We start from the raw sequence: 25,190 nt of genomic DNA, 5'->3' as shown, positions 1-25,190 counted from the left end.
TGGAGCCTCCGCAAGTGGAGTGGTCTGAGTCTGTGGTAAGACTGGCAGACCCTCTGAAGCGGCTTGGTTCGGCTCCATGCTGGCAGTTTGCGAGGGAGGTGTAGGTGGAGCCTCGCCATCTGTAAGTGTCTCTTCTGGAGCCACAAGCGCAGTTGGGGGCACCACGGTAGTGTCCAAGTCCCCAACCCTGCGCCTAAGCTGGTCTATGTGCCGGCGCCACAAGCGTCCGTCTTCAAGTGCCACCTGGTACGAGCGAGGTCCAGTGACTCCCACTACTGTGGCTGGCACCCAAGGAATGTCCCCCACATAGTTCCGGGCAAAGATCTGGTTTCCTGGAACAAATGACCGTGGCGCGTTGGCACAGCCTGGGGGTTTGGCCACGGCAAAGTCCGGGTGCAGCCAGTCAAGCGGTGACCTGAGGCGGCGGCCCATAAGCAGTTCAGCAGGACACCGCCCTGTGGCGGCATGAGGGGTGATGTGTTGCACAAACAAGTATTCGGCGACCCGCTCGTGCCAGTCTCCCCGGTCCAGGCGCGCCAGTGCCTCTTTTGCCGAGCGCACCATTCTCTCTGCTTGCCCGTTGCTGGATGGATGAAAGGGTGCCGTTAGGGCATGGCGGAAGCCCAGTCCCAAAAGATACCGCTCAAAAGTGCCTGACGTGAACTGCGGTCCGTTGTCGGAGACAAGGACATCAGGACACCCATGTGTCGCAAACAGGCCTCGCAGCACCCGGATGACGGCCTCGGTAGTGGTGGAGGGCATCAGGGCCACCTCCAGCCATTTGGAATAGGTGTCCACCACTACCATAAAGGTCCGGCCGTGAAAGGGGCCAGCCAGATCGATGTGTACCCTCGACCAGGGTGTCTTTGGCATCTCCCAGGTGTGTCCCTTAGCTGCCGGTGGTGCAGGCCTCGATTCTTGGCACGCTTGACAGGCGGACACCCAGGCAGTGATGGCATCGTCCATGTTAGGCCACCAGACGTAACACCGAGCCAACGCCTTCATTTTGATAATTCCTGGGTGGCCAACGTGCAGAGCCTCCAGGACGCGTTGACAGAGCCTTTGGGGAATCACGACGCGGTTGCCCCACAGCAGACAGCCGCGATGAGCCGAGAGTTCATGTTGTCTGGTTGCAAAGGGCTGGAACTCCGATGCAAAAGGCCCTTGTGGCCACCCCCTCCACACCCAGTTGAGCACACGGCTGATGGTGCGATCCTGGGCAGATGCGGAGGCCACAGTGGCAGCCGATACAGGCGCTGCCGGAAGATCCTCAATCAGGAGGAGCGATGAAGCTGGAGCCGGGTCTTCCACAAACGCTGGAAGAGGGCAACGGCTGAGGGCATCGGCATGGCCCATTGATTTCCCCGGGCGATGGACGAGCCGGTAGTGGTAGGCAGCCAGGAAAACAGTCCATCGCAGCATGCGCGGTGAGAGGACCAGTGGAGTTGGACGATCACCGGCGAGGAGGCCCAGGAGCGGCTTGTGGTCAGTGATGAGGTCAAAAGTCCTGCCATAGAGGTATTCATGGAACCTCTTCACTCCAGCCACAAGTGCCAGTGCCTCCTTGTCAAGCTGGCTGTAATTCCGTTCCGTTGGAGATAGTGTCCTGGAAAAGTAGGCGGGCGGTGCTTCTCTTCTGACTGGAAAATGGTGACTAAGGACAGCGCCGATGCCAAAAGTTGAGGCGTCACAGGCAAGGACCAGCGGCCTGGCTTCACTGTACTGTACCAGCACACTGTCCGATGAAAGGAGAGCCTTGACCGTGTTGAAGGCCGCCGTCTCCCGATGACCCCAGGACCAAGGCGTCTTTGTGCTGAGGAGTCGGTGAAGAGGCTCAGCCACTGTGGCTTTGTGGGGCAGGAACATGTTATAAAAGTTCAGCAGCCCCAGGAACGCCTGCAACTCCGTCTTGTTCTTCGGGATGGGGGCCTGCTGGATAGCGCGGATCTTGGATGTGGTCGGGTAAAGGCCGGAGGCGTAGATAAGATAGCCCAGGAACTCTACCTGTGGAACGGCGATCTGGCACTTCTCCCTCTTTACCTTGAGCCCGGCCTCTTGGAACCTGGTCAGCACGGCACGGAGGCGCTCGAACAGCTGCTGGTGTGAGTCTGCGGACACCAAGACGTCATCAAAATATGGTACCACGCCCGGAAGCCCTTGCAGGAGACGCTCCATAAGGCTTTGGAAGATGCCAGGAGCCACACTCACCCCGAACTGCAACCGGCGGCAACGGAATGCCCCTCGGTGGGTGACAATCGTCTGGGCTTCAGCAGTGGCATCATCGACGGGCAGTTGTTGATAGGCTTGGGCAAGGTCCAGCTTAGCGAAGACCTTACCCTCACCCAGGGAATGCAGCAGGTGTTGAACAACAGGAACCGGGTAAGCGTGCTGCTGAAGGCAATCCGGAACCGGCCAACGCCTACCACGGGAATGTTGTTTCCCTGGTAGTCTCTCAGGTGTACGCGGTGAGAGTCGAGTTGCCTTTTGGACACTCTGGGTACCAGTCTTTTGATGGTGCTCCAAGACACGATGGACAGGGCAGACCCGGTGTCAATCTCCATGTCACATGGAGCTCCTTCAATGAGCACCATGACGTTCAGCTTGCGTCGCGTAGGTGAGTCGGTTTGGCCAATCGTGGTTCCAGACGGGCAGCGGCAGTTGGTGAGAGCGAAACAGCTTTCCTTGGCAGACTGGAGTGAAGACTTGGACTTGCGAGTCGGTGAAGGGGGGGTGTCAGACGGAGCCGATCGGCAGACCTTAGTGATGTGGCCCCTTCTGGAACACTTCCTACAGATGGCGTCTCTGAATCGACACTTGGCACGGGAATGGTTGCCTCCGCAGCCGGCACATTCCGGTTGGCCCTTGGACTTCTGTTGGAACTTCCTGCGCACCCGCTTTGTCTGGTGCACGTCATCGTCTTCACTGGAGGATGCCTCATCACTGCTGGCCTCTTCATGATGCACTGGAAATGGCTTCCTAGCACGGGCTGCTGGACTTGCGGATCTCCTGGGCGGAGCGTCCCATGATTCAGAGGCTGGCGCAAACGGCGGTAGAGGCACAAGTGAAGCCATGATTCCGATGCCGGAGAGAAGGGCGATGGATGGAACACAGTGCTCTCGCCAGAACGGTCAGCTCTGAATTGGTTCTGTCCAGTGATTTCGCTCAGTGATTTCGCTCTGTGATTCAGCTCAGTTCAGAGGATGGCCGCATCTGGCTGTGCTCTGATGTCCACCGATCCCACCTTCGTTGCCAGTGTTAAATAGTGGGTAGACATAGCAGACGACACAGCGATTTCTCCAAAACAGCTCTTTATTTTGTAAGATGGAACAGAAACTGAACAGCAAACAGCTCAGCTGGCCTGCTTTTATAGGCAGCCAGCTATCAACATTGTAGCAACAACAACCCAGGGTTTCCCGCCTAAAATAACTGACGTGGACCTGAGTGAAAACTATCTACAGTATCCCCCTGCTGGCCCAGGGTGAGAACTTCAGTACATAACAAAAACAAACCAGAACATTTAGTGGTTTTTGTGGATTTGCATATACTCACAACTCTCCTGCCAACCTAGCAGTTCGAAAGCACATCCAAGTGCAAGTAGATAAATAGGTACCACTCTGGCGGGAAGGTAAACGGCGTTTCCGTGCGCTGCTCTGGTTCGTCAAAAGCAGCTTATTCATGCTGGCCACATGACCCGGAAGCTGTACGCCGGCTCCCTCGGCCAATAAAGCGAGATGAGCGCCACAACCCCAGTCGGTCACGACTGGACCTAATGGTCAGGGGTCCCTTTACCTTTACTATATACACACAACTACCAAAGCTAATGGGGTGACATACCATATAAGGTTTAAAGTAAATAGTGGGTAAAGGTCTGCAAAATGATGGTGAGGGGAGATATCAACAAAGGCGGGCTAATTGCTAATATGCTTAACTATTGCATCTAATACGCTATAGGTGTAAAAACAATTAACCAATAGAAGTAAAGGGGTGGGTAAGCTAAGAGCTGAGGCGTGCTTAGCAAAATGTATAAAGATGTGGCCATCATGTCAATCGGGGCTCTCTCCTACTTTGCAGCATATGCTGAGGAGAGGTGCCCATACAGCGCTGCTTGTGAAATAAAGAAGCTTCGTTTTGCCTGGCAAGTGGTGTTTGGCTCCATCTTTTCACAGAATCCATCTGGGAAAAGATCCGAAGGGGCAAATTTGTCAAACAATTAATTTACAGCATATGTTGCAAAAAAGAGGTATAGTTGCAAAATCACTGGAAATGCTTCACCCAAGGAGTTTCATTATGTGACGTAGGGCATAGTGAGGAGACCTGTAACTGGAGGCGCGAGAAACTGTCTACAGCATTTTGCAGGATGAATCTGCATTCATTTTGCATTCCATCTCTACAGGCAAACATGCCATATTCTTTCCATGGCAACTGGGTGCCAGAAACACCCACAGTAGCTCTGCAGTCAAGATGAAATAATTCTGCAAATTTGATGGAATTCCAAGTCATAGTATAATCTAATCAACAACAGAGCTATCTATCTTATTTTTCTTGCAAAAAAATAAATAAAACCAATTGAAAAAGCAGAAACCTCAAACACGGAGTGGGGGTTCCCAGAGGATTCCCCCCCCCCCTTGGCCCTTGGTAGGACAATAACATTTGTCATTTATTTATTCATTTGAAATATGTATAAAGTACTAAAGATTGGGTGTATGTGGTGTTAGGGGAGGGTTAGTAGCTCTGGTGGGGACGTGTCATGCTCCATGTGTGGCAGTTTATGAGGGCTGCCATACGTCTGAATTTCCACAGACATTACTGGGATTTGAAAGGCAGAAATGATGTCCGGGGGTGTGTGTTCTGAAATGTGCTGCTTTGTCTTGTATCCTAGGCAAGTTTTTGTTTTTTTTAAAAAAGCTCAACAATAAAATAAACTCAGAAGGAGCAGCTCTCAGCAAAACATTTATTAGATTTCTTAGCTGCCCTTCATAAGATTATCGGGCAGGTCACAACAAGGAAACTGTTGTGTATTGAGTCAAAGGATTTTCCTATAATTGTACAATATCAGTTCCTGCCTACTCAAACTGGGATTTCTTTTTGTTGCAGCATCTGCTTGTTATTGAAACCTGTGTAACTTTAGCAGACTATTCACAGGTGCTGAAGGACCTAGTCAGAGCTGCCAAGGCATGGGTAGGCAATCTAAGGCCTGGGGGCCAGATCTGGCCCAATCGCCTTCTAAATCCGGCCCACGGGAATCAGCATGTTTTTACATGAGTAGAATGTGTGCTTTTATTTAAAATGCATCTCTGGTTTATTTGTGAGGCATAGGAATTCATTCATTTCCCCCCCTTCATAATATAGTCCGGCCCCTCACAAGGTCTGAGGGACAGGGGACCTGCCCCCTGCTGAAAAAGTTTGCTGACCCCTGTGCCAAGGCATCACAAGGAGATCCCCTGCCTATGATGGCAGTGAACTGGCATGTTTATTGGGCCTAAGGTGCTGCTTCTGCCACCTCAGGACAAGATGGCCGCCCAGGAGGGGACAGGTCAGACCCCAATGGCTTCTTCTCTGACAGGGCCCAGTGTTTTGAGCCAAGGACTTCTCATTCACCCACTTATGCTACACGTGAATAAGGAATGCTTCTTTCTGTGTCAACTGAGTTTTTTCTTCTTCTCATGGGTAAAGCCAGCATTTACAAAGAGGTAAAGGACTCACTCCCTCATAGTAAAGACAAAAGGGGGGTGTCCTCTTCATATGGGAAAGAGTTGGCACCATCCAGAAGGCATATGAGAAGATCATGACTACCCAGCATGGCCAGTGCTCAAGGATGATGGGAGTTGTAGTTCAAGAACATCTAGGGACCCAAGGTTGAGACCCAAAGAACACTGAGGGGCCAAAAGTTCTCCTTCCCCCAAACACTGAAATTGAAGAGTGCTAGTAAAACAATCCTCTCTGATTCAAGCAAGGCCTGTCACAAGGGAGCTCTTCTTCTGTGCCCTTTCCCCCACAGCAATGTTAGCTTTCCTTCCTTGACCTCATCACCTCCACCCTATGGTGTTATGGCATTAGGTGGTGGCCTGCAGCATTATCTTGAGGACAAATCAACACTTGCAACCTTTCATTTGGATTACTGCAACATGTTATGCATGGAGTTGAATTTGGAAATGGTCTGGAAAGGTCAATTAGTGCCAGCAATGACTGTTGGGACATAGATTGGCACTTGACAACATAACAATATCTAATCCATGTCCCAACCTCTTCAGTAGATCCCATTCTGTCAAATGTAATTGTTTATGGAAATCCAAAGGGCTTGGTTTAGCTTATTGCACACATGCTCCTCATTGCTAAATATTCAAACTCAAGCAGATATCATGCAACAACGTCTGCCTGGAGTTATGCTGCAACTATTATTGTAATTCACATTGAGAGAGAGAATCAGAGAATGTGTTCCACATCCATTGAGCTGTATCCAATGTTAGTCCAACTCAGACATGACCGATTGGGTTCCTATAGCTCCTGCTCCATTTTCAAAAGACCTTTATGAACAAGTTAAAAGAGGTACTGAGGCAATGTTTGCCCCCCTTCTAGCAGAGGATGACATATGCCGCCAGCTCCCGGAGACTTTCATTCTAACCTGTGAATATGATGGTCTCTGGGACGATGGGCTGTTGTATAAGAAGCAGCTAGAGGACAACGGTGTGCCAGTGACATGGTTTCATGTTCAAGATGGATTCCATGGAATAATGGGCATTGTTTGTTGTTGGCCACTTGAATTTATGAACACACAGAAATGTTTGCAGATTTTTTTTTTTTTTGAGAAAATAAAGGAAGGTGGAAAAAATTTGAGAGCAAAACCCAAGTCGCAGGAGATTTTGAGAGAAATAAAGTTATATCAAGTGCAATTTATGAAAATGATGAACCAAGAGATTGAATGGAAAATTAAACAAATGAGACAAAAGACATTTGAGTTGGCTAATAAATGTGGGAAACTGTTGGCTTGGCAAATGAAAAAAAGACAAAAACTAAATAGAGTTACAAATTTAGAAGTGGAAGGAAGGAACATACAGAACCCAGCTGAGATCAGAAATTGCTTCCAGAGGTACTTTAAACAACTATATACACAAGGGCCACAGAGAGAAACCGATGTAGACTGATTTTTGGAAAAAAATGGATTACAAAAAATCTCTCAAGAAAACAAATCAATGTTGAACTATAAAATAACTGAAGAGGAGATAGAAGGTGCCATTCAGAATATGCAATTGGGCAAATCTCCAGGACCGGATGGACTGACTTCTAGATACTACAGATCTTTAAAGGAATGGCTAGTACAACCTTTGAAAGAGGTCTGTAATGAAATAATGGAGGGGAAAAGGGCACCAGAGTCGTGGAAAGAAGCATATATCACACTTGTACCGAAAATAGAGACTGAAAAGACGCAGCTTAAGAACTATCGTCCCATATCACTGCTTAATGTGGATTATAAAATTTTTGCAGATATTTTGGCTAAAAGACTAAAAAGAGTGTTAGTGGAAGAGATACATAAAGACCAAGCAGGCTTTCTCCCAGGAAGACATTTATCTGACAATGTGAGAAACATAATTAATATTCTAGAGAAACTACAAGTGAATATAAACACTAAGGCAGTTTTAATATTTGTGGATGCGGAGAAAGCTTTTGACAACATTTTTTGGACTTTTATGAAAAAGAACTTACAGGGTATGGGGGTAAGCCAAGGTTTTGAAAACGGTATAAGTGCAATATATTCAGAACAAAAGGCTAAATTAATTGTAAATAATGTGGTGACGGAAGAATTTAAAATAGAAAAAGGGACACGACAAGGTTGCCCAATCTCCCCATTGCTTTTTATATCGGTCCTGGAGGTTTTGCTGAACATGATTAGAAGGGACCAGTTGGTTAAAGGTATACAGGTCGGAGCCAAACAGTACAAACTGAGAGCATTTGCAGATGATTTAGTATTGACGTTACAGGAGACAGAATCTAGTACCAAAAGGGTTTTAGAACTGATTCAAGAATTTGGTCAGGTTGCAGGGTTTAAACTGAATAAGTCAAAAACCAAGGTTTAGAGAAAAATTTAACACCAATTGAGAGAGAGAGGTTTCAGAACATGACAGGTTTAACAGTGGTTAAGAAAGTCAAATACTTGGGGATCAACATGACAGCAAAAAATGAGAATTTATTTAAAGATAACTATGAAAAATGCTGGGTTGAAGTGAAAAAAGATTTAGAAATATGGTCAAATTTGAAGCTTTCATTGCTGGGCCGTATCGCTGCTATAAAAATGAATGTATTGCCTAGAATGTTGTTTTTGTTTCAGGCATTGCAAATTGTGGACAAGGTGGACTGTTTCAAGAAGCGGCAGAGAGATATTTCAAGATTTGTCTGGCAGGGCAAGAAGCCTAGAATAAAATTTAAAATATTAACAGATGCAAAGGAAAGAGGTGGATTTGCCCTGCCAGACTTTAAAGTTTATTATGAATCAGCAGCTTTTTGCTGGTTGAAAGAATGGCTACTTCTTGAAAACACAGACATTTTGGATTTGGAAGGTTTTAACAATGTATTTGGATGGCATGCATATCTGTGGTATGACAAGGTCAAAGCGCATAAAGCATTTAAAAACCATATTGTTAGGAAAGCATTGTTTAATGTTTGGATAAGATATAAGGATTTATTGGAAAATAAAACCCCAAGGTGGCTGTCACCGATGGAAGCGAAAGCTCAGAAAAAGCTAAATATGGAGGTTAAATGGCCGAAATATTGGGAAATTTTGGAACAAGATGGAGATAGATTAAAACTGCAGAGTTTTGAGAAACTAAAGAACAAAGTGCGAGACTGGCTTCATTATTATCAGATAATGGAGGCATATAATTTGGACAAGAAAATTGGCTTCCAGGTGGAAAAATCAAAATTAGAAACAGAACTGTTAGAACCCAAAACTAAGACTTTGTCAAGGATGTATAACTTGCTGTTGAAATGGAATACTCAGGATGAAACGGTGAAATCTGTTATGATTAAATGGGCACAGGATGTTGGACACAATATTATGTTTGCTGACTGGGAACAGTTATGGACCACAGGTATGAAGTTTACGGCATGCAATGCCCTAAGAGAGAGTATTATGAAAATGATATACAGGTGGTACATGACCCCAGTCAAGCTAGCAAAAATCTATCACTTGCCCGATAATAAATGTTGGAAATGTAAAGAAACTGAAGGTACATTCTTTCACCTTTGGTGGACGTGCCCAAGGATTAAGGCTTTCTGGGAGACGATATATAATGAATTGAAAAAGGTATTTAAATATACCTTCTTGAAGAAACCAGAGGCCTTTCTCCTGGGCATAGTTGGCCAATCGGTGTTAAAGAAGGATAGAACTTTCTTTATGTACGCTACAACAGCAGCAAGAATACTTATTGCAAAGTATTGGAAGACACAAGATTTACCCACTCTGGAAGAATGGCAGATGAAGGTGATGGACTACATGGAATTGGCGGAAATGACTGGCAGAATTCGAGACCAGGGAGAAGAGTTGGTGGAAGAAGACTGGAAGAAATTTAAAGACTATTTACAGAGATACTGTAAAATTAATGAATGTTAGAATGATGTGGGATTGAAATTAAGTGGTTTCTAGCTGTAATGGTATAAAAGAATATGAAAAGATGGTTTTTTATAAGTAAAAATTTAATGTTATAATAATTTAAGATTAAAGATCTGGGTAGAATAAAGAGGGAAAGAAACTGCTAAGCTAATAAATTGAACTTGAATACAAAAAAGGGAGGTATGAGGAGGTCCGGGAAACAAGTAAATGAAAAATAATGTGATGAAAAGATTGATTGTTTTTAACTATTTTTATTTTGTATTTTTTCTTTTTCTATTTTGTAATGTAAAAACCCTAATAAAAATATTATATAAAAAAAGAAATGTTTGCAGATTGTAATATAGTTCTTAAAGTGTTTATAGAAATGAATGACTTTCTTTGTCTTCTTATGGCAGTCTTCCCCTTATGTGGGGGAATCCCCCCCCCAATTGTGCCAATCCTGGTTAAAGGTAAAACCCTGATCCAAAGTTTTACTCAGTCATCTTTCTCCACAAAGCAATAGCTTAACTCCTCAAGAGTGCACTTAATCATATGGGTGTTATGCATAACCGAAAGTGGATGTGGGGAGTGCTTTTTTTAAAGGAAAAAATGGTGCTGGCACTCACCATGAAGTTGTTACAGTAAATGCCAAACTTTTAATACTGGGGGAGGTGCCAGTACTGCATACTCTTGAGTGCCTCCATTAAAAAAAAGCACTGGATGTGGGGAAATGGATTTATCAGTTCACATTTCAACTCCAAGCCATTCTTAGCGATCTCTCTCTTCCCCCACTTCATTTGGGGGATATTCTCTGTATGTAAAAGTAAAAAAAAAAAGGGGGATATAAGAGCAGTTAAAATACCCCAGCCCAAAATCATGTACTGATTGTCAGGAGCTGGTCCTACACTTGAGTAGGACCCTGGCAGAGACACATGCTCTCCCTCCTGGTCATTTGTTCGGGAGCTTCAAAAGCTTTCTTCTGCCCGAACATCACAGCGACCGATGCCAACAGACATTGGCACACTTAGGGATCTGCAGAGTCTTCGCAGCTTGCGTAACAGAACTCAGCAACTCAGCATTTTGGCTAATCTACGTTTATTTACATATAAACACACGCGGAGCACTGCAACATGGCTCCCTCTCTCCCTAGCATCAGACAGCAAAGAGAAAGAACAAAGGACAATAGTTCCACTTCACGGAACACAGTAACACAAACATCCTGTCTCCGTCGCTTCCCACTCTGTGGAGTCAAAACATACACCGTCATGTGATAGACAAAAATCCCATGACTGCAATCATGGAGCAGGAATTCTAACATCCTCCCCCATTTCATGCACTGTGTTGCAGTCATCAATGTAACTGCAACAACCATACAGATGTCATACACACAGTATACCCCTGTATCACCCGTTCCACCCTTGGAACTACCTGCAACTGGATTGGCTTTGGGCCTTACCATCTTGCACTGTTGATTAGTCTTGGTGTCATTGCCCTTCTGACTATCAGGAAGCCTGGCTTTGTTGGGATTCAAACCCTAGCCTTGTTCCTCTCTGAGGAATCAGTGTTGGCACACACGGCCTCTGGACGTGGTCCAGCTTCCTTCTCCAAGGAAACAGTGTCTAACCTTACAGCCTTTGGGCGTGGTTTTCCGTCCCTCAAGGACAAACTCTGTACCCCTTTCAAGACTCCGGGTTTCAAGACCTGTGTCGAGCCACTAACCACAGCTAAATCTGCAACAGCTGTGTTAGCAAACTCCTGAGCACACCTGGTGGGCTTCTCACCCTTCGTAGCTCCTCCTGATCTGTGCATCTGGCGTATCTCCTCCACTGTATCAGTGGAACTCACCTCAGTGCACCTGCTGTTTATAACAGCAACAGACTTAGTATCTAAGTCTCCAGCAATGGGGTAACCTAGAAAAAACACACATTTCAGCAAGTTGTATGTGGATTGGCCGAGCTCTGCTACATACTATAGTATTTACTTGTCTGCGTCTCTGTTACTTGCTGGCAGGCTCTGTAGGAATAGTGAGAGAGATTTGATTAATGGCTTTGTAATGAGAGTGTACAGTTCTATGTGTTTATTACTGCTTATTATAATAAACACAAGTTGTAGTATTCATGTTGTTTTCCTTCATTGTCCGGAAGACAATGTCCAGTCTTCAAACGGCTTCCACGATTTGTGCACTCTGCTAGGCTCGTGCTGAGGAAGCGTGTGGGCACAGAGATTTATTAGCAGTCTTCACTTGTAATAAAACTCTCATAGGTTCTATGCGTGAAAACAGCATATAGTGATATTAATCCCTGTCCACAAATATACTTATGAGGACATGAAAGTCAACTGGGTTTTTAATATTCAAACGAGGAAACTTAACTGTGGTTTGGCACAAAGTCTGGGCAGCAAAAGCAGGACCTGGTGCCATGCTCTATAATCAGTTGGCAATTCAGAAACCATGGTGTGAAGCACATTTCTAAACCATGGTCCATGCTGACTATAGTGTGGCACACTGAGATTGGCAAACTAAGGTTTACAAAACATGATTTGGGTTGGCTCATTTTCAGTGCCTGGGAAGCCTCGCCTGCAAGACTTCCAAAAAGGGGCTTTGCAGGCACTGTTTATCAGCACATAAATACAGATACTGCTTATCTGAAAAAGTGTGCATGCACACAAAAGCTTATACCAGAACAAACTTTGTTGTTGTTTAGTCATCTTAGTCGTGTTCGACTCTCCGTAACCCCATGAACCAGAGCATGCCTTGGAGAAACTCACTTTCCTCTCAAAGCTTTTCCTTTTTTATGTCCATGGAGTTTTCTTGGCAGAATACTGAAGTGGTTTGCAAGTTCCTTCTCCAGGTGGATCACATTTAGTCTAAACTCTCAGCTATGACCTGTCCATCTTGGGTGGCCCTGCATGGCATAGCTCATAGCTTCTCTGAGTTATTCAAGCCCCTTCGCCACGACAAGGCCATCCATGAAGGGGAGAACAAACTTAGTTGGTCTATAAGGTGCTACTGGACAATTTATTTTTTTTATTTTTTTTTATTTCGACCACGTCAGACCAACATGGCTACATACCTGAATCTATTTATCAGCAGGTCATCAGTGCCTGCAAAGCCCCTTTTCATCCAAGCTCCACCTTTACCTACTTCACACCTGATGGCTTCTATGTCATCAGATGTAGGTCAGTTGGTCATGGCTCAGCCAAAACAGCCTGGGGTCATAGGCCAATTGGGAGGCTTGGAGGACCTAGCTAGGCCTGGGGCGAGTGCCCTCCCCAAGCCACTAGCCCCAGCAGAAGTGGTCCTTAGTGAGCTGAAGGGTCTTTTTTGCCATCAGTGAGTGCGTTGTCGCAAGTTGCTGCCTCAGTAGTCTTTACTGGAGGTTTGTCTCTTTTGCCAGCAGCTGCAATTCCCTCTCAGGTGCTTGAGCATTTTTTGAGGAGAAAATGCTGCGAGCCTGATGGGGCCTTCGGGGTCACTTTCACTCTCCGAGGCTGGACTGCTTGTATTCCCTTGGTGGCCCTCTCTGGTTGGAGGCTTTGAAGGCCCACATTCAGGAGAGCTCGTTGTGGGGCCGGACCACTCTTCTGGGCTTGCACGAGGACCAGAAGGCCTGCTCTCAGGAGAGTCCCCATTCCCAGCAAGACTTGGAGAACCAGAGCCACCAACCCATCCTTCAAGTGCTGAGCTGTAGTCAGGGGAACTGGCGGCGTCCCTCTCCAATCTTGAGGGACCACTTTCAAAAGTTAAGGAGCATTCGCTTAAGGAGCTGATGTGCCTAAAGGCTGAGGGCTCAGGGTGCTCCAAGGAACCTTTCGCCACCAGAGAAGCTGAGGAGGCGCTCCCGTGTCCAGAGCGCGATGGACTGGTGCTGTCTGAGGCAGGGGTGGATTCTGATTCTGAAGAACTGTTGTACTGAAAGCCAGGAGAACTGGCCGATTCTGTGGAGGGTGAGAGACTTGTGTAGTCATAGAAGGAGGCGCTGCTGTATCCAGACGGCTGCCTCGCTGGAGGGAAAGAAGGCACTGGCTGGGCTGCTCTCCGCAGTTCCTTTTTCTCCTTGAGATGGTTCTGCATCTCCCTCTGTGGTGTGCCTACATGGGCAAAGGAACCGATTGATTAGGGAAGTAAAAATATGGTTAGCCAAGGGAGAGGAAATGCAGGGAGGAGGAGGGGTGGGGTGGGGACATGTGCAAATACAGCAGCATGGGAGAATTACCCCGCTGAGGGGGGCGGGGGCATGGGTCTAGAGCAAAGGCCTGTTTTATCCAGCATCCCATTTCAAGCAGTGGCAAGGCAAGAAGGTGATAGACCATAGGTAGGCAAACTAAGGCCCGGGGGCTGGATCTGGCCCAATTGCCTTCTAAATCTGGCCCGTGGATGGTCCGGGAATCAGTGTTTTTTTTACATAAGTAGAATGTGCTCTTTTATTTAAAATGCCTCTCTGGGTTATTTGTGGGGCTTGCTTGGTGTTTTTACATGAGTAGAATGTGTGCTTTTATTTAAAATGCATCTCTGGGTTACAGTGGTACCTCGGGTTACAGACGCTTCAGGTTACAGACTCCACTAGCCCAGAAATAGTACCTCGGGTTAAGACCTTTGCTTCAGGATGAGAACAGAAATTGTGCTCCGGCGGCAGCGGGAGGCCCCATTAGCTAAAGTGGTCTTCAGGTTAAGAACAGTTTCAGGTTAAGAACGGACCTCCAGAACGAATTAAGTTTTTAACCCGAGGTACCACTGTATTTGTGGGGCATAGGAATTTGTTCAATTTTCCCCTCCAAAATATAGTCCGTCTCCCCACAAGGTCTGAGGGACAGTGGACCAGCCCCCTGCTGAAAAAGTTTGCTGACCCCTCAGTTAGAATGTCGGACTAGGACCTGGGAAACAAGTGTTCAAATCCTCACTTGGCCATAGAGCTCCCTGGGTGACCTTGGGCCAGTCATTGCCTCTCAGTACAACCTACCTTACAGGGTTGTTGAGGGGATTAACTGAGGGCGGGGGGGGGGGGAGACCAATGAATTGGACTCATTAGCAGGTTTTGAGTAAACATTTACAAATAAGAAAATTTATATAAATTATAAGATTAAATATATAAAAATTAATCGAAAGGAAATAAGCAGGATTTGATACAGTATTGTGTTAAAATAAACAAGAAAAGGAGGTTGAGGGAAGTCTGGGGGAGGAGGGGAGGGGAGGGACAATTTGGGATTGGTGAATTTATGATATATGTTATAATGTAATTTGGGGGGAAGGAAAATGTAATAAAATTATTTACAAAAAAAATTGAGGGGGGGACGGACCATGTATACTCAGTGCTGAATGACTCAATAGGCGGACCAATGAAGTGCTTAGGGCACCAGAAAAGTTAAGGCCACCCTCCAAAAATGAGTACATTTTTTTAAAAGTATCAAATCAGCCATTATGTGGAAAACCAGAACTTTGTTAGATTTCCTTATCCTCTGCTGCACACTCTTTCCCCATTTCCTGTTCTTTTAGTTACTTATAGGTAGAAAAAATATTTTTGGGATTATTATTTTTTTACCATTTAGTACATGGTAGGGTTGCAACCCTAGTATACTGGGGGTCACCCTAATCTTTTCTGTGATTAGGGTCTTACTCCATATGCACCCACTTAACCACTTGGATTGGCGAAAATGGCACTGTTGCAGATACCACCTAATACCCATTCTGCCTTTCTTTGTAAGCTCCCTGCCTATTGACATCACCTTCACTTCCCTGTACTCTTTTTGGCGCCTGCTAGAAAAGAGTTTTGTTTAGGCAAGACTGCCTAGGTGTTTAGAAATTTGGTGTGAGATTCAACCTGTGGCTATTTCAGCTTCTCCAAAGTCTTAAAATTATTAGTAGCAGTATTTTTATTATTGATAATTTCATTGTCCCATCTTTATTTGTAAACCACTTTGAGGGTTTAAGAAAACACCAATGAAGCGGTGTTTAAATTTTATCAAACAAAGTTCTCACTCTGGCCTTGTATATACACCACCATGAGCTTTTTGGAGGAAAAGGTGGAGAGATAAATAAATTAAAAAAAGAAGCTAGGTTGAATTGGCCCATTCCAGCTCTGCTGGGGGGCCGAGACTTATTCAATCCAGCAGGAGGAGCAGCAGCAGCAACAGGGCCGGAGAGAGGGCGGCGCTTGGCAGCGGCAAGCCGGAGCGGCCCAGCGAGCGCGGCTAGGCTTCCCTCTCTGTCGGGGCGAATGTCCTCCGGGCTGCGGCGGGCGGCCCTGCTGGGATTCGGCCTGCTCCTCTGCAGAGCGGCTCGAGCGGGGCGCTGCCCGGCCCCGCGTTGGCCGCCTTCGCCCGGAGCCATGCAGAGCGCGGCGGCGTCTGGAGCCGCGCAGGGACTCAAGTACCTCGGGTGAGACTGGAGGGAGGAGAGGAGAGCCGGGGCCCAGCCGCTTTTTCCTGGAGGGCCGGGTTCGAGCCGCGGCCCCGCGTACCTCTCGGACTGGTTCGGAGGACCGTCCTGGAAAAAAGCCCGGGCAGAGAAGGGAGAGCTAGCAGGAGAAGCAGCAGCACGCGCTGCTCTTGTGCAACCTCCAGCGGTTTCGGTTCAAGGGAGATGAAGGCCTGGGGGTGATTTGCAAAGACCTGGTCAGTGGACACGGAAGGAGGCCGAGGTTGAGCCCCACCCGCCGCCACCACCTGTGCTCAGCTTCAGGATTCCGGAGTGCAACTTGTAAAGGACTGGCAGTGCCCTCGAGCATGCACAGAGCGCACTTCCTGGCTGCAGCCTCGCTCATCCGATTAGCGAGACTGTGATATCAAGGCGCCCTGCGTTGTTGTTGTATATTTAGACTAAATAATTGATTTCTTATTCTGCTTTCCCAGGGTGGGTGGGTTACAACGACATGAAAACACAAGATTAAAATCGGTTAAAACGTGTTTTTTGCGGGGGGGGGCGTGTTGGCTGAAGAGTCTGTCAAAGTATTGTAGCGATATGAAATCGTGAGCAGGATTCCAGATATGAGCAGGGCGGGTGGGGAGATAAAGTGGCGTTGCGGGGGAGGTTAGCAACCAATATAATGCAGCAAGTAAGGATAAGAATAAAAACATCAGGGAGGGAGGGGTGAATGATATATTGTATGTGAATTAAATTCGTTAAAACCTTTGAAAATCTAATAAAAAATCAATATTTTAAAAAATAGTGGGGTACAAATGCCACAAAAAAATAAGCAAGCAAACAGAATAGGGTAGGGCTTTATATGTTTGTATAGACAGATATTGATCCATCTGGGGTGGGGGAACCTGTGGTACTCCAGATGTTGCTGTTGGACTCTTGGCTCCTAGCCAGTGGCCTAGTTTTGATGGGATTTGTAGTCCAGCAACATCTGGAGGGCCAGAGGGTCCCTGCTCCCTGCTGTGAGTGCCACCCACTCTAGTCAATTCTGCCCCCCAGATCAAGAAAGCATAGTCGCACAAACTTCACTTTCCCAAACAATCTGGGTAAAACTCCAATTCATGAGATCTGAGCCTTTGAAAACACACAGAGAGCTGAAAAAGGACTTGGGAAAAGCGGTCACTCTTCCAACTTCTTCCTCCGGCTCTATTTGCTTTTCAAGCAGGTGGGGAAATAACCACCCTCCCTGCCTCATGGCCCAGGGGGCAGAGAGTGGGCAAGAACTAGAGGCACCGTTGTGACCATAGGTGCCATGTCGCCAGCACCTGCCTAAAAGTTGTTACGTGTGATGCGTGGCCAAGGAGGTTTAGGATCCCGCTTTAAACCGTCATGGCTTCCCCAAAGAATCTTGGGAGTTGTTAGAATACAGTTATTCCCTTCCCAGATCTGCTGTTCCCAGAGTTCCCTGGGAAGAGAAATGGGATATTAAACAGACCTGTTAGGAGACTAGGGGGTCTGCCAGCAATTCTCAGCACCCATAACAAACTACACTTCCCAGGTTTCTTAGCGGGAGGCCATGACTGTTTAAAGTGGTACGATTCTGCTTTAAATGTATAGTTCAGATGGGACCTGCCCCTTCCCTCTGCCTCTGCCTGACCTTCCTCATAAAGCTGTTGTGTACAGGAAAGGTGTGTGGATAAAGGATGAAAATGGGGATACAAGACTTAAACGTATCTCAGGCAAAAAAATACAACGAGAATGTTGTGCTAAGAGATTCTGTCTTCTCCTGGCCAGCCAGAAGGAAGCTCAAGCCATAGACCAAGAACTGTTTGATGAGTACAAATTCAGCGTCGATCAGCTGATGGAGTTGGCTGGGTTGAGCTGCGCCACAGCCATTGCAAAGGTAGGGGTTGCGGGCATAAAGAACAAGTCAAATGGTCCTGAAAGCTTGGGCTGAAGGGATAGCCGTGCCTGAGAATGACCTGTGGAACTACTTGCTGCAAGATGCTGCAGAGCAGGGATGGGGAACCTATGATCCTCTGTGTGTTCTCAGGCTACAACTCCCACCATCCCTGGCCATTGGTCTTTCAGGATGGAGCTGATGGGACTCAAAAAATCTGTGGAGGGCCACATTAGGATGAAAGGGGCACAGCACCATCAACCTCAGCCTGTGCTCTGCCAGCCCCCATTTGCATGCCAGCTCCCATAGTTACAGTGGTCACAGGGGAAGCCGTGGCTGTCACCTTCCTCCTCTGTAGTCCCAACCGCGAGGCGGATGGAGACGAAAGTGGAATTAGCTGGCTCCATGCGCCTTTGGCTCTGGTTCTGACTGCTATTGGGTTCCTTGGCTTCCACCCCACCGGCCCCATTGTCCTTCCCAGTTTATCCCACACTTCCTCCACAGAGATTCCTGATGCATCTTTGTGAACTCATAAGGACTAGAAGAATGCACTTAAAAAAATAAAATAAAAGTGAGGTGCTTGAGATACTGAATTCTCCATCAGGTAATAATAATAATAATAATAATAATAATTCATTTCTTACATCATACCCATCTGACTGGGGTGCCCCAGTCACTCTGGGTAGCTTCAAACAAAAATACCAATTAAATTGGTGCTAACCTACACGGCCTTTGCCCTGTATACCTGAAGGAGCGTCTCCACCCCCATCATTCAGCCTGGACAGTGAGGTCCAGCACTGAGGGCCTTCTGGCAGCTCCCTCACTGCGAGAAGTGAGATTACAGGGAACCAGCCAGAGAGGGTAGTGGCACTCACCCTGTAGAATGCACTCCCATCAGATGTCAAAGAGATAACCAATTACATGACTTTCCAAAGACATCTGAAGGCAGCCCTGTATCGGGAAGTTTTTTATGCTTGATGTTTAAGCTGTGTTTTTATATTATGTTGGAAGCCGCCTAGAGTGACTGGGGAAACCTAGCCAGATGGGTGGCCTGTTGTTGTTATTAAACAAAGCAACAATGAAAAAGTCAAACAAATGAGAATAATACTTCAATTGATACTTCAATCCACGGGTTATTTGCATCATCACAGAATTCATCTCTTCACAGAAAACACTTATGTTTGTCTTCTCCTTTTCCCACAAGGCCTACCCAGTCGGCTCCACCATTAACCAGCCAACCGTCCTGATTGTGTGTGGCCCTGGAAACAACGGAGGAGACGGCCTGGTTTGCGCCCGACACCTGAAAATGTTTGTGAGTGTCCTGCTCCTTTATCCTTCAGTAGAAATGTAGGGGCATGTTTGCAAACGGTGCTTCATTCTTACGCAGAATTGGGCTGGGGGTTGAGCTTGTGGATGTGGTTAATGTGGCATGTAATGTAGGAACTGGCTGTTTTCAATGGAGATAAGAAAAGCCTGCTAGATCAGGAAAATGGCCACCTGCTCCAGTATCCTGTTCCCACAGTGGCCTGTAGGAAACCCACAAGCAGGACCCAAGCACAAGAGCACTCTCCCATCCTGTGGTTTCCAGCAACTGGTATTCAGAAACATTACTGCCTCTGACCATGGAGGCAGAGTGTAGCTTTGGTGGCTAGTAGCCATTGATAACCTGAAAGGACATGTCAGTCCTTTAGAAACATAGCTCTCTTAGATGATCTAGTGATAAGTCAGTCTACCTTCTACAGCCCTACAAATCACATTTTCTTGCCACGGTACCAGTGTTCTACTGGCAGCCATGAAGTGGAGGTCAAGAATCAAGCCAGTTGACTGTAACACTATTCCTTCCCCCAGAGAATTCTGGGAGCTGTAGTTTGTTAAGAGAGTGAGAATTGGGAGATTGCTATTCCCCACAGAGAGCTACAATTCTCAATCCATCTTCACAGGAACTGTTTCTCTCTGGGGGTGGAAAGGCGTCTCCTAACAACTCAGTACCCTTAATGAACAACACATCCCAGAATTCTTTGGGGGGAAGCCATGACTATGTAAAGTATCATAGTGCTTAATATACATTGTGTGGATGTGGCCAAAGTATGGCCTGTTCAAATCCAATTGTTTGTTGTCCATTAAGTGTCACCACCTTGGGGTGACAATTGTTTGTTGTCCATTAAGTGTCACCACCTTGTCACCACCACCAGTGACGTTCCTGCAGATGCTCTCAGTGATCAAGCTGCGATACCAGGTATCAGATGGCTCCTGAGGTAGCTTGGACCTAAGTTGTTTGGGGATTTGTAAATCAATACAGTTGTGCAAATCTTCGGAATTTGCATTGAGGACCTCTTCAGGTTATAACCCAGGATACAGTGGTACCTCGGGTTAAGAACTTAATTTGTTCTGGAGGTCCGTTCTTAACCTGAGGTAACACTTTAGCTAATGGTGCCTCCCGCTGCCGCGCAATTTCTGTTCTCATCCTGAAGCAAAGTTCTTAACCCGGGGTACTATTTCTGGGTTAGCGGAGTCTGTAACCTGAAGCGTCTGTAACCCAAGGTAGCACTGTATAAGTGTTCCAGATAGATAAATGAATAGCATGTCTCTCTTACAGGGCTATGAGCCAACGCTGTTTTACCCTAAACGCCCCAACAAGCCACTTTTTGAAGGTTTAACCACGCAGTGCAAGAAAATGGACATCCCGTTCCTTTCGGAGTTCCCATCAGAAGTAGGTAGACCACCACCTCTAAAACCCAGAAGAATGGGTGTTGGATCAGGTTAAGAAACACTATGAACCCACATCTTTATGGGCAGTAGCAAAAATATTAAGGTCAGCAAATAGCGGAAATAAACTGGATTGCAATGTAAGCTTGAGGTGGGGAACCCCGAGACTACCTTTGTGGGCCCATATGGAAATTACGGGGAATGAAACTCCAACTTGTTTGGGATGATATACTGCTGGCTCAACTAATAGTGCCAGATATATGCAAGAAATGATTTCTGTGCTGTTGGTAATTTGTGACTCTGTGCAGGTCAGCTGAGGAGTGACTAGGTTTTCAACCTCACAAGTGGGGAAGAAGGCAAATGACATCCCTGTCAGGAAAGGTTTAAAGCTGTCTGCCTACACCAATGTGTCTCTTAACTTTTCATTCCTTTTTTCCTGCTACTGTCAAAATTGGTTGGGTTTGGCAGGAGGGGGTGGGTCTGATCTGCGCCTGGGGTGGGTGTCACAGAATGTGAAGGTCAAGGATTGAAATGATATTTACGATTCGGCAAAATCTGCATTAAGGCACCTGTATAACCTCCTTGATTCTAGCCACATTTCACACACCTATCAGCTCGTTTGCAGCCCTACTTCCCATGTTCCTGTGATCTTTTTTTCTCTGTCTGGAATGCTTTCTTGAACTCTGTTAGTGCCACCTGGTATCCTGGAGGATGGAGAGGTTTGGGGGAGTTGCATAGAAACTACTCTCCAAAAGCTAAATTTGCATTGACTTTTTGGCCCACTTTTGTGTTTTGTCTCGTCACACACACACACCCTTCCCTGTTATCTGAATGAGAATTTGGCCTTTGAGGCCATCGGTCACAGCCCATGTGTTACACTAACCTGTTGTCTCTCATTTCATTGGCAGGCTGCATTCATTGATGAGCTCTACGGCCTGGTGGTGGATGCCATTTTTGGGTTCAGCTTCCAAGGGGCTGTGCGAGAGCCCTTTGGCACCATCCTGAGCACTCTGGAGAAGGTCACTGTCCCCATTGTGAGCATCGATATCCCTTCTGGTATGTTGGGCCAAGGCTGAGCTGGGTACCCAAATATTCTTTCAGCTTCCGTGTAATGTAGCACATGGATTTCTTTTTTGCATGCTCCATCTCCAGCCCCCCCCTTCAAACTCTGTAGCCAAGACTGAGCCCAGAGGAAGCTGAACTCTTAACTTGCACAAGTTTAGGCAGATTTGAGCTTTGCGTTTTGCAGTAACTCATTTTGTAATTAGAAATAATAATGATACTTTGCATCTAGTTATGCAGATAGGAGCAAGGAGTAATTCGCAGCCTTGAGGACTAGAAGCCACCAGCAAGTTTTGTTTTGCTTTTTAAAAAACCAGTTCTAACGAAGTCGCCCAGTCCCATATTCCGTGCCTTGTGCATATATTCAGGCCTGTTTATGGCACTTTGCACCACTCTTTGTGGATGAGTTACCTGGCTTTTACACGATTATGCAACCATGTTTGGAATTCTCAGTCGTCAGCGAGGGTTTCCTTAGCCCTCAGGCTGCAGCACTTTCATCCCCCCGCCACCATTTTGAAACATTTATTTGCCCCCCCCCCATAAAGAGGAACATGGCTTTTAAAGTATTTTTACACCACCTTTCAGTCATATTCCCAAGGCAATTTACAAAATAAATGGGGGGGGGGATTAAAGCTTCCAGTCTGCTCTGGGTTTAATGGCAAATGAAACCAATTTTGTTTGGGGTCTCCAGTTTGGAGGATGGCCGTTTGCTGCTTGAGGGTTGTTGACAATTAATGGATCTAAGTTAGTCCTTTTATTTTAGGTAGCTGTATTAGATTGTATATTGAATCTGAATAGTATGGCTTGGGGACTTTTTGGTTTTATTCCAGATTTGTTTTGTTTGGATGCCTTAGGTCACTTTTGAGTATTAATATTTTAATACAATACAGCAATTGCAGAACGGTGTGCAGTTTCATGACACACCCACATGGAACCTTGGTTTCAGCCCCGCTCCCCATATGAATGCTGTTCCCCAGCTTCCTGGGTGGGACTGGGTTAGCTACCCTTCCATTTCACATTCCAAAACTGGGGTGGAAACCCTCAGAGAGATAGTTCTTGTATTGCTGATTTCAGGGTGCTAAGAGGTCATAAGAAATAAATGTTTCTGCAAAATTTGGAGAACATGCTACTACCATTAGGCTGGTTCATGGAAGCACCAGCTACAACTTCAGAGTAAAATCAGGCTTTGGGGCTTTATTAAAATGTTTGTATGTTGCTGTGCAGTCATTAATCATAGATTCATATAGAGTTGGAAAGGACCACGAGGATCATCTAGTCCAACCCCCTGCAATGCAGGAATCTTTTAGAGACCAGAATTTTGAATTCTGCCTCATGATACTGATTTTGCAGAAATGGGTCCAGCCAGGGATCAATTTGGCGGCCACTTAACAGTCAGCTGTTGGATTTGTAATTGGGAACATACTGAATTAACTAGGGTTTTCATTTAGACATTGTGACTTTGTATCAAAACTCCCTAGGCATTAGATCAGGCATAGGCAAACTCCGGCCCTCCAGATGTTTAGGACTACAATTCCCATCATCCCTAGCTAACAGGACCGGTGGTCAGGGATGATGGGAATTGTAGTCCCAAACATCTGGAGAGCCGGAGTTTCCCTATGCCTGCATTAGATCCTTATTTTAAACGTTTGATGACTCCAGCCCCATTATTTGTTGTTTCAGTTTTAGTTCTTGTTAAAGAACCTCATTTTTACCCTTTTGTTGAGATCCCACTCACTCGGCCAAGCACAGCCTTTCTCTCCCTGCAATATGGAGGTAATTCTGATCTACCTTACAAGGTTGTTGTAAGAGAATGTACATGGAACACCTTAAAACATTCAAAAATCCACTCTATGAATGCTGAGGTGGTGTCAGGGACTGGCTAGATGAGGAGTGGTGGCTACCAGTTGTCCAGGAAGTACCACTGGGGAGGAGGGAGATTTTGAGTTTGACTCAGACTAGTCCACAGAGGGAACCATCAGGAAAGTCTTGGAGCCAGAGAGTAGGGGCAAAGGGGAGAGGCACAGTGTGGGCATAGACCCTGATAGGGAGAGAGCAGAGGATACATCTTCCGCGTTGCAGGACAATCCTCTTCCGGCCCCTTCTCCCCCCCCCCCCAGCTCAAGAAAGGAGAGCTAAAAAACAGAAAGGGCAGATAAGAAAAGCTGAATGATGCCGGAAGAATGTACAGAGAGAAACTCTTAAAGGACGGGAGGGGTTTCCAGATTCTGCAACTTTCATACCTTGAGCGCGCTGCAGTGTCGGGTATCTCTGGTTGCGAAGCAATCAAGTTCTTTACCTTCAAGCTGCGTGCCTCTTCCTGATTTGCAGCCCAGTTGGCAAGGCTATTCTGGCAACCTGACAGGTGGTAAGCATCTTCCTTCTACAGCAGGCATGGCCAAACTTGGCCCTCCATGTGTTTTTGGGACTACAATTCCCATCATCCCTGACCACTGGTCCTGTTAGCTAGGGATGATGGGAGTTGTAGTCCCAAAACATCTGGAGGGCCAAGTTTGGCCATGCCTGCTCTACGGAATAAAGGACTACTTGCACACCAAGGGAGTTACAAAGAAGTTTGATATTGGCTGCTGCATTGTAGCACGTTGATAAACCACAAGTCTCTATGTAAACCAACCTTCCTTGACCTGATTCTCCCTAGATGTTTTGGACTGCAACTTGCATCGGTTCCAGCCAGCACACCCATGGAGTGGGGGCTGATGGGAGTTGTAGTCCAAAGCACCTGGAGGGCACGCCAGGTTAGGGAAAGTAGCTGTGAACTTACTTCCCAAGCATGCTTCTTTGATTTCAGGCTGGGACGTGGAGAAAGGGAACCCCGATGGGCTGCAGCCAGACATGCTGATCTCTCTCACTGCGCCCAAGAAGGCCGCAAAGCAGTTCACCGGACGCTATCACTTCCTAGGCGGCAGATTTGTGCCTGCAGCGCTGCAGAAGAAGTACTCCCTTAACCTCCCGGAGTACCCAGAGACAGACTGTGTCCTACGGCTCTCCTAGCCACTGCACCCCAAGCTGGGGAGACATCTGGATCAGAAAAGGAATTGAAGTTAGGTTGGGTTCAGGTTGGGTGGTTCATTATTTGGAGTTACAAGTTAGGCCTTAAGAAGTAGCCTTGGATCGTAAGTGGACACACAGCAATTGAGAGCAATATGGGAAGAGATCAGAAGGCTTGGGCGACAGCTTAAGACCAAACGAACCAAAAAAGGCTGCCTTCCATCACATTGTAAAATATGATTAGTGTCTGGGAAAAGGGACAACAGTGCAGATGTGGGGAGCCTTTGGCCTTCCAGATGTTGCTGAACTAGAACTATCACTACCACCTTCCCTGGCCGTTGGCCATGCTGGCTGGGGCTGATGGGAGTTGTAGTTCAGCAACATCTGGAAGGCCCCTTAGGAGAATCTCATTCTTTTTCTTTGTGCAAGGAAGAGACTGTTTTATAGACTAACGGACTGAGACAACTTTCATTTTCCTTCCATAAAAATGGTGTGATTAAAAAATAACTTTGCTTAAAAAACCACCACCCAACTGTTGTTGTTGTACTTGTGGACATCCTTTAGGGCAGAGCTGGGCA

The 25,190-nt window shown here is 46.6% G+C and overlaps 2 protein-coding genes across 2 annotated transcripts in view; both read left to right on the top strand.

Annotated features, from left to right (window-relative positions):
* The window catches only part of LOC128404455 (arylacetamide deacetylase-like 4), a 95,060-nt gene that overhangs the window by 44,509 nt on the left and 25,361 nt on the right, over window positions 1-25,190 (top strand). The window lies entirely within an intron of this gene.
* On the top strand, window positions 15,720-25,136 carry NAXE (NAD(P)HX epimerase). Its single transcript, XM_053370112.1, has 6 exons — window positions 15,720-15,956; window positions 17,733-17,841; window positions 19,043-19,150; window positions 20,435-20,548; window positions 21,453-21,600; window positions 24,413-25,136. The coding sequence occupies exons 1-6, from the start codon at window positions 15,796-15,798 to the stop codon at window positions 24,613-24,615; spliced, it is 843 nt and encodes a 280-aa protein (XP_053226087.1). The 5' UTR covers window positions 15,720-15,795; the 3' UTR covers window positions 24,616-25,136.

This window comes from Podarcis raffonei, chromosome 16, assembly GCF_027172205.1.
Source record: "Podarcis raffonei isolate rPodRaf1 chromosome 16, rPodRaf1.pri, whole genome shotgun sequence".
Taxonomy (NCBI): Eukaryota; Metazoa; Chordata; class Lepidosauria; order Squamata; family Lacertidae; genus Podarcis; species Podarcis raffonei.
Note: the sequence above shows the minus strand (reverse complement) of the source record. Positions and strands in the feature narration are given on the sequence as shown.

What these genes read in the sequence shown, in the direction of transcription:
- NAXE (XM_053370112.1), top strand. Translation starts at nt 15,796, where the DNA reads ATGTCCTCCGGGCTGCGGCGGGCGGCCCTGCTGGGATTCGGCCTGCTC. An exon ending in CCCGACACCTGAAAATGTTT is followed by an intron (nt 19,151 to 20,434) that starts GTGAGTGTCCTG and finishes TCTCTCTTACAG; the next exon opens with GGCTATGAGCCAACGCTGTT. An exon ending in TTTCGGAGTTCCCATCAGAA is followed by an intron (nt 20,549 to 21,452) that starts GTAGGTAGACCA and finishes TTTCATTGGCAG; the next exon opens with GCTGCATTCATTGATGAGCT.